The sequence below is a fragment of the Hylobates moloch genome, unplaced genomic scaffold (genome assembly GCF_009828535.3).
Source record: "Hylobates moloch isolate HMO894 unplaced genomic scaffold, HMol_V3 SCAFFOLD_20, whole genome shotgun sequence".
Taxonomy (NCBI): Eukaryota; Metazoa; Chordata; class Mammalia; order Primates; family Hylobatidae; genus Hylobates; species Hylobates moloch.
Genome location: NW_026652295.1, coordinates 16,905,949 through 16,922,955, shown reverse-complemented (window position 1 = coordinate 16,922,955; position 17,007 = coordinate 16,905,949). Strand labels below are relative to the sequence as shown.

The 17,007-nt window shown below is 39.7% G+C and overlaps 1 protein-coding gene and 1 non-coding gene across 5 annotated transcripts in view; one reads left to right on the top strand and one right to left on the bottom strand.

Moving 5' to 3' along the window:
* Nucleotides 1-16,453, top strand: part of NUP153 (nucleoporin 153) — a 95,611-nt gene extending 79,158 nt beyond the window's left edge. For all 4 annotated transcript variants that reach the window (XM_032141717.2, XM_032141718.2, XM_032141716.2 and 1 more), the window contains 5 exons: nucleotides 1,488-2,372; nucleotides 4,885-5,241; nucleotides 6,217-6,489; nucleotides 14,507-14,675; nucleotides 15,016-16,453. In XM_032141717.2, the coding sequence (XP_031997608.1) occupies nucleotides 1,488-2,372; nucleotides 4,885-5,241; nucleotides 6,217-6,489; nucleotides 14,507-14,675; nucleotides 15,016-15,097 (1,766 nt within the window). In that variant the 3' untranslated portion in view covers nucleotides 15,098-16,453. The remainder of the gene's footprint in view (nucleotides 1-1,487; nucleotides 2,373-4,884; nucleotides 5,242-6,216; nucleotides 6,490-14,506; nucleotides 14,676-15,015) is intronic.
* On the bottom strand, nucleotides 11,392-11,493 carry LOC116460588 (U6 spliceosomal RNA). The gene has a single exon (XR_004245874.1). It is a non-coding gene; the product is annotated as a U6 spliceosomal RNA (small nuclear RNA).
* Nucleotides 16,454-17,007: the final 554 nt, after the last annotated feature.

Genomic DNA, 17,007 nt, shown 5'->3' with positions numbered 1-17,007 from the left:
TCCCCTCTCCTCTCCCCTCTCCTCTCCGCTCTCCTCTGCTCTCCTCTGTTTTCTTTTTCTTTTTCTTTTTTTTGGAGACGGAGTCTCACTCTGTCACCCAGGGTGGAGTGCAGTGGCGCAATCTCGGCTCACTGCAAGCTCCGCCTCCCGGATTCACGCCATTCTCCTGCCTCAGCCTCTCCGAGTAGCTGGGACTACAGGCGCCCGCCACTACGCCTGGCTAATTTTTTGTATTTTTAGTAGAGACGGGGTTTCACCGTGGTCTTGATCTCCTGACCTCGTGATCCGCCCTCCTCGGCCTCCCAAAGTGCTGGGATTACAAGCGTGAGCCACCGCGCCCAGCCTGTTTTCTTTTCTTTATTTATTTTGAAGTGGAGTCTCACTTTTGCCCGGGCTGGAGTGCTGTGGTGCAATCTTGGCTCACTGCAACTTCTACCTCCCGGGCTCAAGCAATTCTCCTGCCTCAGCCTCTCAAGCACCTGGGACTACAGGCACACACCACCATGCCTGGCTGATTTATTTTGTATTTTTAGTAGAGATGGGGTTTTGCCATGTTGGCCAGGCTGGTCTTGAACTCCTGACCTCAGGTGATCTGCCCGCCTTGGCCTCCCAAAGTGCTGGGATTACAAGCGTGAGCTACCACGTCCAGTCTGATGTTTAACTTCATCAACATTGCTTCAACTATGTAATTCTTCTGTTTTTCTGTTGCCTTTTTTTTTTTAATGCTTGAGTGAATAACACATTTATTCACAAGATTTAAAAATCAAGAAATTGTGACAAGGTTCAATCTCTTCTCTGCATTGTCTCATTTTCCACCCTCCCTCCCACTTCCAAATGTAACTGTGGTTAGTTTCTTGTAAATCTTTCAGTTTCTTTATGCCCATCCAAGGCAAACATACATACTCCTATATATTCTTACTTCCTTTTACCTTGTTAGAAAAGTCTGTATACCACACTCCCTTTCTGCCCCTTTGATTTTATCAGGGATTATCTTGGACACATCTTTGTTCTTCCTTCTTCGTTTATAGCTGCCTGGATTGCATATGGCATTTTGCATGTCTGTGAGTTTATCTTTAAAACAAACTCCAGCTATAGAATTGCAAGGTCAAAGGGTATATGCATTTGTAATTTTCGGTAACTATTGACAGATTGCGCTCTATGAGTTTTGTGCTCATTTATACACCCACCTGCAATGTGTAGTCTGTTACTTCCAGTCTCATCGCCAGTACAAACTTTATCAAACTTTATCTCAGCCAGTCTGATAAATGAAAAGTGGCATGTCAGGATAGTTGTGAGGATTGAGATATAATTCTCATACCGACTAAATATTGGTCACCTTGGATTATGTTTACAGCTGCTGGTAATATTCTTCAAAGTAGGCCCTTTCAAAGTTATTCCTATGTTTCTTTGGCTTTCACGGTGTTTACGTTTTGTTTGAGAGGATCAGTACATTGATTGTCTATGTGGTGTCTTTTATATTTTTGTAGGCTTTGACACATCTTCCTCATCTTCAAACTCAGCAGCCTCCTCATCCTTCAAATTTGGTGTCCCATCATCCCCTTCTGGGCCTTCTCAGACTTTAACAAGCACTGGAAATTTTAAATTTGGAGATCAGGGAGGATTCAAAATAGGTGTGTCATCTGATTCTGGGTCTATAAACCCCATGAGTGAAGGCTTTAAATTTTCTAAACCAATAGGAGATTTTAAATTTGGAGTTTCATCGGAATCTAAGCTCGAAGAAGTTAAAAAAGATAGTAAGAATGATAATTTTAAGTTTGGACTTTCTTCTGGTTTAAGCAACCCAGTTTCTTTAACTCCATTTCAATTTGGGGTATCTAATCTTGGACAGGAAGAAAAGAAAGAGGAACTGCCCAAATCTTCCTCTGCAGGTTTTAGCTTTGGTACAGGTGTTATTAACTCCACCCCTGCTCCTGCTAACACCGTAGTGACCTCTGAGAACAAGAGCAGCTTCAACTTTGGAACCATAGAAACCAAGAGTGCTTCAGTGGCTCCTTTCACATGTAAGACATCAGAAGCTAAAAAAGAAGAAATGCCTGCCACCAAAGGAGGATTCTCTTTTGGCAACATGGAGCCTGCCTCTCTGCCATCTGCCTCAGTGTTTGTTTTGGGAAGGACAGAAGAGAAACAGCAAGAGCCTGTCACTTCTACTTCCCTAGTTTTTGGGAAGAAAGCTGACAATGAAGAGCCAAAGTGTCAACCAGTGTTTTCCTTTGGGAATTCAGAGCAAACCAAAGATGAGAACTCTTCAAAGTCCACATTTAGTTTTAGTATGACAAAACCATCTGAGAAGGAATCTGAACAGCCAGCAAAAGCCACTTTTGCCTTTGGAGCTCAAACTAGTACTACAGCTGGTAAGTATTAACTTTTTATTATTATTACTATTTATTTATTTATTTATTTATTTTTACAAGTTGTCGTTTTTACAAGTTGCCTTGACAGATGCAGCAAGTCAAGTAATGGTTTACACTGAACATAGTTGAGAAATACAGAACTCTTTGGGAAGGAACCTAGGATTTTCAGTTTGAACCGCTCTTTAAAACCCTCATGATTCTGATGAAGTCATCTGTGGATCTAATTTTGAGAAATACAGCAGTAATGCAAAGCTCAATATAGTATATATTTATGTGTGTCTTTCTCTTCTATTTGGGCTTTTATAATCAGAATTGGTATCTACTACCTGGAAGATAAAGATTCTTAGCTTATGAAGTATTTTCTACCATAATCTATGGGAAGGCCTTTATTTACAAATAGTTACAGATAACCAGTCCTCATCAAACATTAAGAAACATAGACAACAAATATAATTAATCCTGAGAAAACAAGAGATTTTGAAAGCTAAAGTCCTGGCGAATAAAATGACATAGCACCTTAAAGGTTAAAAGCCTGGTTGTTGGTGGATCATATTAAAGTCATTCTGTGGGCTGAATAGCAGGAAGAACATAGCCGAAATCAGATTAGTGAACTAGAATTTCCCCAAACTTAGTGCACAAGTACAAAGAGTGATCTAAGTTAGATCCACAAGTTCCTTTGGGATAGGAGTGGCCTAGAAGATAAGTTTTGGGAGAATATCAAAGAAGTGACAGAAGAAAATTTTCTAGATCTAAAGAAAGACATTGATCTTAAAAATGGAAATTACCTATTGGCAAAGATCACTGAAATTTAGGACACCAAAGCTAAAACCCCAAATGCTTTCAGAGAGAAAAGCTATTTGCCACAGATAGGCAGGTATCAGATTAGCATCATCTTCTAATTTGCAGCATCACATGCTAAAAACAGAACATTGCCCTTAAAGTGAAAATGTTCTTGAACCTCGAATTCTATTACTAGCCAAATATGTTTAAATATAAAGACAGTCCGGGTGCCATAGCTCACACCTATAATCCCAACTAGTCGGGAGGCTGAAGCACGAGAATCTCTTGAACCTCGGAGGTGGAGATGGCAGTGAGCAGAGATTGGCCAGTGCGCTCCAGCTTGGGCAACAGAACGAGGCTCTTGTCTCAAGAAAACCCAACAACAACAAAAAAACACAAACACAAAGGCAAGATACAGATGTTTTTAGATGTGCAAAAAATGCAAAAGTTGAATATCCATGAATACTTTTGAATAATAAATTGGAAACACTCAAAATTAACCTTTAAAAAGTATGGAATTCAACAAATAGCTATGAGCAGTTTTCTGTCTGTCATATATTTACTTAGAAATATAAAGACAAAATCAAAACTAAAATTACATATTATTTGGAAAGCAACAAAAACATGATAGGGTCTAATCAGATTTGATGATGAAAACACCAGGCTATGGTAGACACTCTTAACCATTCTTCGATTAGCCAGCTTGAAAGTGAGCCAACATGTTCCATTTTCTATAAGTCATACTAATGCCCATAGCATACTGTGACCAGCCCTGGATACTGTGCAGTATTGGAACTGAGAGATTATTGGAATAGTTTAGAAAAAAATCTTCAATAAGGTGGCTGGATTCAGAATCACCATATAAAAATCAAAAGTTTTTCTTCAAATCAGCATATCTCATTTGTTTTTTTCTAACATTTCTAACTTGTATTTTATAAAAGCAGCAGAACTTGTAACATGCCACATAACTAAAAGAACACAAAAGGCATACAAAAGGCATACTTGTTGCTGGGTGAAGGTATTCCCTTCCTCCTCCCATAATTTTAGTTCTTAGGGGAATTTTTGTAGAGCTTGACAAGCTAAACTTACTCTAAAATTCACATGGAAAGGAAACCACACAAATTTTGGGAAGAAGGGCAGGCACACAGGCAGCTTTGTCCTACTAATATCAGTCCATGGTATAAAGTTATAATAATTAAAACAGTCTAGTGATAACAGTAGAGGAAACAAGTATATGCATTTTAGGAAATGTAGTGTGTCATAAAGACAGCATTGCAAATTAGTGCACAAAGGCTGTACTAGTTGATGCTGTGGAGAAACTTGGCTATCCATTTAGATAAATTGAAGTTATGATTTTGCCACATACTGTAATATAAATTGCAAAATAAAACATATAAAAGTACAGCTGTCTTCCACTATCTAAGCTTGCTGTTGAACTACAGTATCCAGTTAGGTTTGGATTCGAGGGGTATTTTGTATTAACCTGAATGCCAAAGGCCTTCCTATGAAAGGCATAAAATCCATAAGCTATAAAAGAAGACGAATGTATTTGACTTTGTCAAAATCTAATATAAACAGATGTCCATTTGATGAAGTAATCTATATAAAAAATTTAATCTATTTTCTAGCGAATTCTAGGGTAGGAAAATTCTAGCAATTGTAGGGTAGGAAAAAGTACTTTCTGAGACTATTCTTAAGGATTTATGTTTGTTGCTTAATTTCTGTTTTACAGATCAAGGTGCAGTAAAGCCAGCTTTTAGTTTCTTGAACAACAGTTCCTCTAGTTCAAGTGCACCGGCCACTTCTGCTGGTGGTGGCATATTTGGTAGTTCCACCTCTTCCTCCAATCCACCTGTGGCTACCTTTGTGTTTGGACAGTCCAGCAATCCTGTGAGCAGCTCTGCCTTTGGTAACACTGCTGAATCCAGCACCTCTCAGTCTTTGTTGTTTTCTCAAGATAGCAAACTAGCAACCACATCCAGCACAGGTACAGCTGTCACCCCATTTGTCTTTGGTCCAGGAGCCAGCAGTAATAATACTACCACCTCTGGTTTCGGCTTTGGAGCCACAACCACGTCTAGCTCTGCAGGTACATTTACAAAAGAAAAAATTGCATTGTAATTGGATGGGCTTTACTTATTAGTGTGTCAATTCTTAGCAAATAACATATAGCAGGTTATCACAAAATGGTGGGAATACCTTTTGGTCATCTATACCAGGGTTGTCTTAATTATTCACTGTGTGGAATAATGTACACTCTGTGTTCAACTTTAACATATTTACCTCTTGGGAGCAATTTTTCTAATTGTGGTAGGAGTGTAATACTTAATTTTTCCAAGCTTTGTTTTTTGTTTTTGTTTTTGTTTTCTTTCGAGACGGAGTCTTGCTCTGTCACCCAGGCTGGAGTGCAGTGGTGCAATCTCAGCTCACTGCAACCTCCCTCTCCCGAGTTCAAGCAATTCTCCTGCCTCAGCCTCCCGAGTAGCTGGGATTACATGTGCCCGCCACCACACCCAGCTAATTTTTGTATTTTTAGTAGAGATGGGGTTTTACCATGTTGGCCAGCCTCGAACTCCTGACCTCATGATCTGCCCACCTCGGCCTTTCAAAGTGCTGGGATTACAGGTGTGAGCCACTGTGCCTGGCCCCAAGCTTTGTTTTTAAAATGTTAGGTTGTCAGTAGCCAGACACTGGAAGTTGTTTTATTAAACATCAGTCTTTATTATGCAATGTATATATGCACATCATGAGGCAATTTCTGCACACATTAAATTTCTAGTGGGAGATTATTCTGAGATATGTTCCTTTACCAAAAATTGTTGGCTGCAAAGGTGTGGAGTAGTTGTTAATTGCAGTTTTTGTTTATATGAATTTAGTATGTTTCACTAAATAATGGTAGAGTTGTATTCTCCGTCATTATTTAAAACTTGTCTTGATGGAATTTGGTTAGCAAGGTAAGAGTCTGAAAAGAAGCTTGACATTTGCTTGTGGGTTTACAGAAATTTCTTGAGGATAATCTGACATTAGCCACCATGGTGACTTAAGTGTTTCTTTGGGCCTCCAGGATCCTCCTTTGTATTTGGAACTGGACCCTCAGCACCATCTGCCAGTCCAGCATTTGGTGCTAACCAGACCCCAACATTTGGACAAAGTCAAGGTGCCAGCCAGCCCAATCCCCCAGGCTTTGGATCTATATCATCTTCCACAGCATTGTTTCCCACTGGTTCTCAGCCTGCACCACCTACTTTTGGGGCAGTGTCAAGCAGTAGCCAGCCCCCTGTGTTTGGACAGCAACCCAGTCAGTCTGCATTTGGCTCTGGAACAACTCCTAATTCCAGTAAGTGTGCTGTGATGCTGTTAGTATCTGTATGGGTTTTGTGTGTCTTAAAATATTTTCCTTTGAGCTTGGAAACCATTCATATGTCTAATTTTAAAATTATCTCTTGTACTTGGCAGAATAGAGAGGTAATATGGTTGGATTTGTATATAAACAACATTCCCAGGTTTCACAGACTTATAACTTTTTTAAGGTAGTAACATATTTTAAAGTGTTAATTTTTACTCTGACTTAAGTATGGGATTCATTCAGTCTCATTTCTTCTCAACTCTGAATTTTTGGGCTCCCAAGGCTAGCTTTGAAGTGCATTTTCTGATCCTATTTATGATTGGATTTGCGTCAGGAAGTTACCCCAAGGTCCAGTGCTCTCTCCTGGGGCAGTCCCGCTAAGTTGTCTCATGATACTTTCTATTTACTGATGATACCAACCTTTCCATTTGACCTGCATATTTAAATATGACTAATCAAATTGTATTATAATCCTATATTTTCTTAAAATTGTTGTTGATTTTTTTCTAATTGTGAAATATAATGTTATGTAGGAAGGGGTGTAAAATATAAGTGAACAGTGTAATACTGAAGCAAATGCTGTATAACAACCACCTGGGAGCCGCTCATGTATCTCTTTTTGAAAACATTCCTCTTTCTCCACTCTAATGATGACCACCGCCTTGTCTTTTATGGTAATCACTGTTCTTTGGGTTTTATTACTGCATTTATTGGCTAATATATGCATCCCTAGAAAATGTAGTTTTGCCTTTTATATAAATGGAATATTACTGTATGCAATCTTTTGATTCGTGATTCTTTCGCTCTAAGGCTTGTAAGGGTCATCCATGTTTTGCATATAGTTTGTTTATTGTCATTGCCATAGAGTAAATCATTGTATGAATATACTGCAGTTTATTTACTGTTGACGTATGTTTTAGTTGTTTTTAACTACTAGGAAATGCTACTCTGTACATTCTTGTATATGTACCTTGGTGCACATATGTATGTTTTTCTAGAGTATATACAGTGGCATGGGATTGCTGAATTAAAAGGTTTGTATATCTTATACTAGAAGATAATACAAATTTTTCCTGATGGATTCTGCCAATTCACATCCTACCACCATTGTATGAGTTCTTTCTATTTGATTTCTCATGTGTGTGAATTGTTTTAAAAGGTTTTTTTTTTGGCCATTTTTCAGTTTGGCTTTTGCGTATAGGTTTGTAGAAGTTCTTTATGTATTCTGGATATTGGTACTTTGTCAGTTAATGTACATACCAAAATTTCTCCTGTTTTCTGATATACATTAGCCATTTTGATTAGGATTTTTTTCCTCTAGTATGAAATTGGAAAGTTTCGATTTCTTTCACACAGGTAACATTTTCCTCTGTCTTTTTTTTTTTTTTTTTGAGACGGAATCTCACTGTGTTGCCCAGGCTGGACTGCAGTGGCTTGATCTCGGCTCACTGCAACCTCTGCTTCCGGGGTTCAAGTGATTCTTTTGCCTCAGCCTCCTAAGTAGCTGGGACTACAGGCACGTGCCGTCACACCTGGCTGATTTTTTGTATTTTTAGTAGAGACGGGGTTTCACTGTGTTAGCCAGGGTGGTCTTGATCTCCTGACCTCATGATCCGCCCACCTCAGCCTCCCACAGTGCTGGGATTACAGGCGTTAGCTGCCGCGCCCAGCCTTTACTCTATCTTCTTAATACAGAGACACTGTAAGGTTAGATCAGGATTCTGATTATGGAAATGCTGATTATTCCTGAGCCATATGGTATACTATAACTTGCTATCCTAAACAAAATTTTGTTTCTCTGACATTATTGACTTCCTCTCTTTGTTAATTTTTTTTTTATTTAAAGAGCAATCAATTTTATAAACTAAATACAAAGAAAAAGTCAATTTTAGGAGATCTTTCTTCCAGTTAATGAATTGAGAAAAGACTACAGAGGCCCTAAAAATTAGAGTCACACTGTTGTTGAAACTTGGGGAAAGATAGCATTTTAGGGTTGAGGTTCTCAGTTCTATAACATGGTAGACCTGGATAGTAAAGATATTAGAAAATCCTTTTTTAAGTTTTTTGAGACAGGGTCTCACCTTGACACACAAACTGGAGTACAGTGGTGGAATCTCGGCTCACTACTGCCTCAACCTGCTGGGCTCAAGCCATCCTCCTGCCTGAGCCTGCCAAGAAGCTGGGACTACAGGCAGATACCACCACTACACCCATCTGTTTATTTTTGGAGGGGCGCGTGGTTTGTAGAGACAGGGTTTTGCCATGTTATCCAGGCTGGTCTCGAACTCCCGAGCTCAAGCAGTCCACACACCTCGGCCTCCTAAAGTGCTAGGATTAGAGGCGTGAGCTACTGTGCCCAGCCAATATGTTAGAAAACTCTCGGCTCTGGGTAGCAGCATAAATATCCAAAAAAACACAAAACAAAACAAAAGAAAAGCCATACTACAAAGTCTAGTGAAGGTCATTCCCGCAGAAAACACAAAACATTAATTTTTGTCATACATAGACATACAGTTATTAGTAATAATCCAAAAGCATTTTTGATAAAAATGAAAACCATCTTTTAAAGTTTTTCATTTTTAAAAACTGATGTGTTATTTTGTTACATACATACAATGTGTAATAATCAAATTAGGGCATTTAGGATATCCATCACCTTGAACATTCATCATTTCTTTGTGTTGGGAACATTTCACATCTAGCTATTTTGAAATATGTAATAAATTATTGTTTCCTGTGCTCTCAAATACTAGAATTTATTCCTTCTATCTAGCTATATGTTTGTATTCGTTAACCACCTTCCCTTCCTACCACCACCCCAACCAAGCCTCTGAACCATCATCTGTTCTCTACCTTTATAAGATCAACTTGTTTTTTAGCTCCTACACGTGAGTGAGAACATTGAATATGTGTCTTTGTGCCTGGCTTATTTCACCTAACATAATGTCCTTCAGTGCCATAGATGTTATAGTAAATGACAAGATGTTATTTTCTTTTAATGACCAAATAGTATTTTATTGTATATTAAACCACATTTTCTGTATCCATTCATCTGTTGATGGACACTTAGATTGATTCCATATCTTGGCTATTGTGAATAGTGCTGCACTAAACATCAGTTACAGGTATCTCTTTGATATACTGATTTCCTTTCCTTTGGATAAATAGCCAGGAGTGGGATTGCTGGATCACAAGGTGATTCTATTTTTAGAGTTTTTGAGAAACTTCCTTACTGTTTTCCATAATGGTTATACTAATTTACATTCACTCAAACAGTGTATAAGTTTCCATTTCCTTGCCAGCAATTGTTAATTTTTGTCCTTTTGCTAATAGCCATTCTGACAGGTGAAATGCTACCTCATTGTGGTTTTGATTTGCATTTCCCTTGTGATAGTGATGTTGAGCATTTTTTCAGGTCTGTTGGCCATTTGTGTGTTGTGTTTTAGGAAATGTCTATTCAGATCCTTTGCCCGCTTTTCAGTGGGATTATTTGGGTTGTTTTTGTTTTGCTGTTGAGTTCTTTGAGCTCCTTGTGTATTCTGGATATTAGTCCCCTGTTGGATGAATAGTTAGCAAACATTTTTTCCCTTTGAACAAATTTTTCACTCTTGATTGCTTCTTTTGCTATGCAGAAGCTTTTCAGTTTAATACAGTCCCTCTTGTCTATTTTTGTTTTTGTTGCCTGTGCTTTTGATGTCTTAGCCATAAAATCTTTGCCTAGGCCAGGGGGGGTCCAATCTTTTGGCTTTCAGGGGCCACTTTGGAAGAATTATTGTCTTCAGCCAAACATAAGATACATTAACACTAACAATAGCTGATGAACTAAAAAAGAAAATTGCTAAAAAAAAAAAAATCTCCATGTTTTAAGAAAGTTTATGAATTTGTGTTGGGCGGCATTCAAAGCCATCCTGGGGTACATGTGGCCTCTCGGTTGGACAAGCTTAGCTTAGACCAGTGTCCTGGAGCATTTCTCCCTATGTTTTCTTCTAGGGGTTTTGTAGTCTCGTGTCTTACACTTAAGTCTAATCCATTTTGAGTTGAGTTTTGTATAGGGTGAGAAGTAGGGGTCTAGTTTCATTCTGCATATGGATCTCCAGTTTTCCAAGCACCATTTCCTAAAGAGAGTATCCTTTTCTCAATGCGTGTTCTTGTCAACTTTGTCAAAAATCAGTTGGCTGTAAATAACGTGGATTTGTTTCTGAATTCTCTATTCTATTCCATTGGTCTATGTGTCTTTTTATACCAGACTCATATAGCTATATATGGTAAGTATAGCTTTGTGTAGTATATTTTGAAGGCAGATAGTATGATACCTCAGCTTTTTTCTTTTTGCTCAGGATTGCTTTAGCTATTTGGACTCTTGTGGTTCCATATGAATTTTAGGATTTGTTCCTCCCTCTTTCCCTCCCTCCCTTTTTTTTTTTTTTTTTTTTTGATGGTGTCTTGCTCTGTTGCCCAGGCTGGAGTATAATGGCACAATCTCGGCTCACTGCAGCCTCTGCCTCCCAGGTTCCAGCGATTCTCCTGCCTCAGTTTCCTGGGTAGCTGGGATCACAGGCACGCGCCACCACGCCTGGCTAATTTTTGTATTTTTAGTAGAGATGGGGTTTTGCCATGTTGGCCAGGCTGGTCTCGAGCTCCTGACCTCAGGTGATCTGCCCACCTCGGTCTCCCAAAGTGCTAGGATTATAGGTGTGAGCCACAGCACCTGGCCAGATATGTTTCTATTTCTATGGAGAAAGTCATTGGTATTTTTGGTAGGGATTGCATTGAATCCACAGATTGCTTTGAGTAGTATGGCCATTTTAACAATAATAGTTCTTCTGATCCATGAATATAGGATGTTTTTACATTTGTTTGTGTTCTCTTTAATTTATCAGTAGTTTTTAGTTTAAAAATACAGAACACTTCACGAATTTGGGTGTCATCCTTGTGCAGGGGGCCATGCTAATGTTCTTTGTTCAAGTTTTGGGTATGTGCTGCTGAAGTAAGCACTGAAAGAACTTTTCTCACAGGGTCTTTTAACCTGTTCCTCCTACCAGGCTTTCTTGGCTTGCTGTTTAACTGTGCTCTTGGGAAACCTCTTTTTACCATTCTTTTGGAGATTTCTTTTAGCTTCGTATAGGAACCCCTGTTTCCTGGGTGTCATATCTTTCCTGTTACTCCCCTTTTTTCTGATACAGCACTCTTCCAGTGATTCTTGAGGGTTCAGGGATGGAAAATGTTGAGGCCATACATCTCTGCAAGGATCTTCATTCTCTCCCCATGTTTGGTAAGATTTAGATTGAATATAGATGTAGATTGGAAATCATTTTTATAGTTTTGAAAGCATTTCTCCATTGTAGACTTTTCTGGCTTCCAGAGTTGCCTGAAGTCTTGATCTTTGCTCTTTGGCCTGTTTCTTCTTTCTGGAATTGTTAGACTCTCCTCTTTTGCCTCCATTGTTCTGATACATCGGGACGTGTCTTGATGTGGGTTCGTTTTTATCGTTTGTGTAGGGAGTGCAGCATGCTCTTTTGTGAACTTCCATTTTGGGGAATTTTCCTGAATTATTGATTTGAAGATTTTGCCCCCTAATCCTTCCTTTCCTTATTACCTTTTGTCTTCATGTCATACTTTCTCAGATTTATCTTTCATTACCCTTCTGTTGAGATTTTAACTTCCGCTGGGCGCGGTGGCTCACGCCTGTAATCCCAGCACTTTGGAAGGCCAAGGTGGGCGGATCACGAGGTCAGGAAATTGAGACCATCCTGGCTAACACGGTGAAACCCTGTCTCTACTAAAAATACAAAAAATTAGCCGGGCGTGTTGGTGGGTGCCTGTAGTCCCAGCTACTCGGGAGGCCTGAGGCAGGAGAATGGCGTGAACCTGGGAGGTGGAGCTTGCAGTGAGCCAAGATCGTGCCACTGCACTCCAGCCTGGGCAACAGAGCCAGACTCCATCTTAAAAAAAAAGAGATTTTAACTTCCACTATTTCTTTAATTTCTAAGTATTCTTTTTTATTTTCTGGATGTTTCCTTTTTATGCCCCTCCGGGTCCCCCCCCACTGCCACCCCACCCAACGCCCCAGTGGATGAAGTATTCATTAAAGGTATGGAGTTCAGATTTTTCTCCTTAAAATTTTGTTTCTAGGCTGGGCACGGTGGCTCAAGCCTGTAATCCCAGCACTTTGGGAGGCCGAGGCGGGTGGATCACGAGGTCAGGAGATCGAGACCATCCTGGCTAACGCGGTGAAACCCCGTCTCTACTAAAAATACAAAATTAGCTGGGCATGTTGGCGGGTGCCTGTAGTCCCAGCTGCTCGGGAGGCTGAGGCAGGAGAATGGTGTGAACCCAGGAGGTGGAGGTTGCGGTGAGCCGAGATCATGCCACTGCACTCCAGCCTGGGGAACAGAGAAAGACTCTGTCTCAAAAAAAAAAAAAAAAAAATTGTTTCTTTGCTGAGTCAGTTTTCCCAAAATTGCTTTTATTATTTTTGTCTCAGTGTTTCTTATTAAATACTGTTCTCAAATGCCTGGTACTCCTTGGCTACCTGTAGTTTTTATGAGTATAGGACACATAAATACCACTTAAATCCTTTCTACATTGTTAGGGCTTACAGATCTCGAATTTCATTGTAGATTTATCTGGTTTATCTAGCTTTATTTTTCTTGGGAAAGTTTGGATGTTAGTATCCTTCATTCTTTCCACTTAGTCTGTCAGATTCCCCAGAGAAGATGCATCCAGTCTCCTGCTTGGAGGGTGTCAGAGAGCTTCCATTTGCCAGTGTTCTGGGAGCTAAGACTGGGAAGATGGCTGGAGCGCTCAGTATTTACTGAATATTGACCTACACTTAATTCCTGTTTTCAAAATTATATTCTTTTCCTTCTGAGATAGGGTCTCACTCTGTTTCCCAGGCCGGAGGGCAGTGGCAGAGTCAGGGCACACTGCATCCTCGACCTCCTAGGCTCAAGAGATCTTCCCACCTCAGCCTCCTGAGTAGCTGGGATTATAGGTGCACGCCACTATGCCTGGCTAATTTTTAATAGAGATGGGGTCTTGTCATGTTGCCTAGGTTGGTCTCAAACTCCTGGGCTCAAGCAGTCCACCTGCTTTGGCCTCCCAAACTGCTAGGATTACAGGCATGAGTCACTGCACCCATTGATAATTACCTTCTTGGTGTTGGGAGGGATTGATTCTGGGTATCTGCTTCTAAACGTACTCTGCCATCCTTTTTTTTTTTTTTTTTTTTTTAAATTCCCACTACATCCTCACTTCCATAGGTATCTGGAACCTAAACATTTTGGGTATGTTTGGTGTAAATGCAATTGCTTCTGTTCTTTCCCTGTTGCTGGTTCAGTATCAACTCTAGTCAGCCTTCCAGCTTCTAAACCTTTGTTGCTGTTGTCACTTATCTTTGTAAAAATCCCGTGTTTTAATGCACTTTTCAAAGAAGATAGAGCTAAATGTATTTGTTGATTTCACTATCTTTAACCATAAGTCCAGGCTGCCCTTTTCCCCTTGGTCATAGGTAAGTTGTGTGATTTGTTGGAGGTGTCAAGTATCTACTGTATGTCAGTGGAGAAAATAGTTTTCTTTAGATTAAAAGACGAGAATATTTTAATTCTTCGCATGTTTTTATATGTAGAGGTCAGAGTCATTAATTTAAAAACCTATCATGTTGCAGCCGGGTGCAGTGGCTCACGCCTGTAATCACAGCACTTTGGGAGGCCGAGGTGGGCAGATCACGAGGTCAGGAGATCGAGACCATCCTGGCCAACATGGTGAAACCACGTCTACTAAAATACAAAAAATCAGCCGGGCATAGTGGCGCGCACCTATAGTCTCAGCTACTGGGGAAGCTGAGGCAGAGGAATTGCTTGAACCCAGGAGGCAAGGGTTGCAGTGAGCCGAGATTGTGCCACTGTACTCCAGCCTGGGCAACAGAGCAAGACTCTGTCTCAAAAAACAAACAAACAAAAACCTATCATTTTGCCCTAATGAAGTATTTCTGCTTCAACTATTGTAGGTTCGGTTTTCCAGTTTGGCAGCAGCGCTACAAATTTCAACTTCACAAACAACAATCCATCAGGAGTGTTCACATTTGGTGCAAATTCTAGCACACCTGCAGCCTCAGCCCAGCCTTCAGGCTCGGGGGGCTTTCCATTTAACCAGTCTCCAGCAGCATTTACAGTGGGGTAAGAGAATTTTTTATTGAAATGGAGAATTTACATTCGTAAGGGTACGTGCATGTATATGTTTTGTTTTTAAAAGTCATCAAGATTCAGTATGGTTTGGGTAAAATCAAATATGTTCTCCAACATAAATTTACCATACTACAATTCTGGAGGATTATATTACAGTTTGAGAAAAAAATAACAGTAGTGTGTGTGTAAGGTATAGCAGAAAATATATATACCAATGTGAGTCTACTCCTTCCACCCCGCCCTTACCTTTCTGCTGCTCATGGTAAATGTTAGCATTTGGAAATTTTGCTCAGAGCATCATGTCACATTATGAAGTTTTTATTTTTCACAGGTCAAATGGGAAAAATGTGTTCTCTTCTGGAACTTCAGTCTCTGGTCGCAAGATAAAGACTGCTGTTAGACGCAGGAAATAAAGGTCACATTGGTGTTGTACGCAATTTTAACAATAGCTGGTGCCCTGCTTTCAGATACTGGATTTTACTTTGTGCTGGGGTTATCTGAAGTCAGATCTGCCTAAGGACTTCTTTAATTTTGGAATTTTCCTCCTTTCTCTTTCATTACAGAAGCCCCACCCTGCCTCACCCACCCTTTTTAAAAAAAATAATAGCTGGCTGGGCACGGTGGCTCACGCTTGTAATCCCAGCACTTTGGGAGGCCGAGGCGGGCGGATCACGAGGTCAGGAGATTGAGACCACGGTGAAACCCCGTCTCTACTAAAAAATACAAAAAATTAGCCGGGCGTGGTGGCGGGCGCCTGTAGTCACAGCTACTCGGAGAGGCTGAGGCAGGAGAATGGCGTGAACCCGGGAGGCGGAGCTTGCAGTGAGCCGAGATCGCGCCACTGCACTCCAGCCTGGGCGGCAGAGCGAGACTCCGCCTCAAAAAAAAAAAAAAAAAAAAAAAATAGCTAGACTGGTGACTGATTCTTCAGCAAAAATATTTTATGATCCAGCAGATTATTCACTGATTTGACATAGTCTGGCTGTACCCAGGAATGGAGCCTGCACGGTGAATGGCTTTGTATAGAACCTCTTTGTCTACACCATTATGTGCGCTGATAAGCGTTTATGGAACGCTTTGAAATTGTAATTATATCTGAGGAATTCTGTATAGATTAGAATTCTGTATAGATTAGAGAGTGTTGAAACGGATGATTTCTATGCTGAGTTTGTGCTGGTGTATGTGTGAAGTGAGTGAGTTGGGTGTACTGTGCACTAAACTTTTCTGATAGAGGAAGCCTGATTAAAGAATGGTCCGTGCTAAGGACTTGTTAGATCTAGTTCATTCTCCATTTAATAATTATATGCTATTTCTATATTTTCATTCTCCTATCACCTGTCTTGCCTTTTTCATTATTTTATTATGAAACTTGTGTAAATACAATTTTGTTTCTGTACTTTTTGGCATAACATAAATCTGTGAACTTGAAATTTGAATTTTGTTAGAGATTTTTTTGTTGTTTGTTTAGTCTTGTCTCAGATTTTATTATGTAAATCCCATTATTCAAAGTTGCCTAAATCCATTTGGAAATCTTTAAAAAAAAATTGGGGATTCTTAAAGTTGAATTTATTGGCTTTTCTGATCCAGTTTTGTTTGGACCAAAAACCAGTATTGTACAAAGTATTAAGCATATATTTTTATATTTACTAAAATGGACTGTGGTGACTTTGGATAATAAGGAAAAGTTTAATATTAAAGCCATGTTTATTACAGTATAATTAACATGTTAAACCATGGGATAAATGCCATCAATAAAAAATTATGACATACTTTTTGTTCTAGTTTTACCTCATAATGAAGGCACACAGTATTATTGGGGGGACTTTTTAAAATAAAGGTTAACAGTGTCTCATTAGAAGAGTACATTGACATGATTTAGACAACTCCTAAGAGAAAGGAAAGTATCTGAATGCACAACATATAGAAGGTACCCTACTTCTTGCCTGGTGCTAGGAATCATGCCTAATTTGCATATCGACTTAGGTACCTTTTTTAAAAGTTGAAAATTAACACACACATTCATTTCTCTTTGTGCTTCTATCTTCCTTGGTAAGTTACTGGACAGTGTTTATTAAAGTTCTTGGAGATACATACACAAAAACTACAGTTGTCTCTTGGTGTGTGCAGAGGAGATTGTTCCCAGAACCGCACTCCCCCCACAACTCTCCCGCCCCCAAACCACAATCCACAAATTCCAGCAGTGGACCCTGCAGAACCTGAGTATACAAAAGCCAGCCCTCCAAATGTGCAAGTTGTATATCCCACAAATACTGTGTTTTTGGTCTGTTTTTGGTTGGGTTTAAAAAAAAAAAAAAAGCCTGTG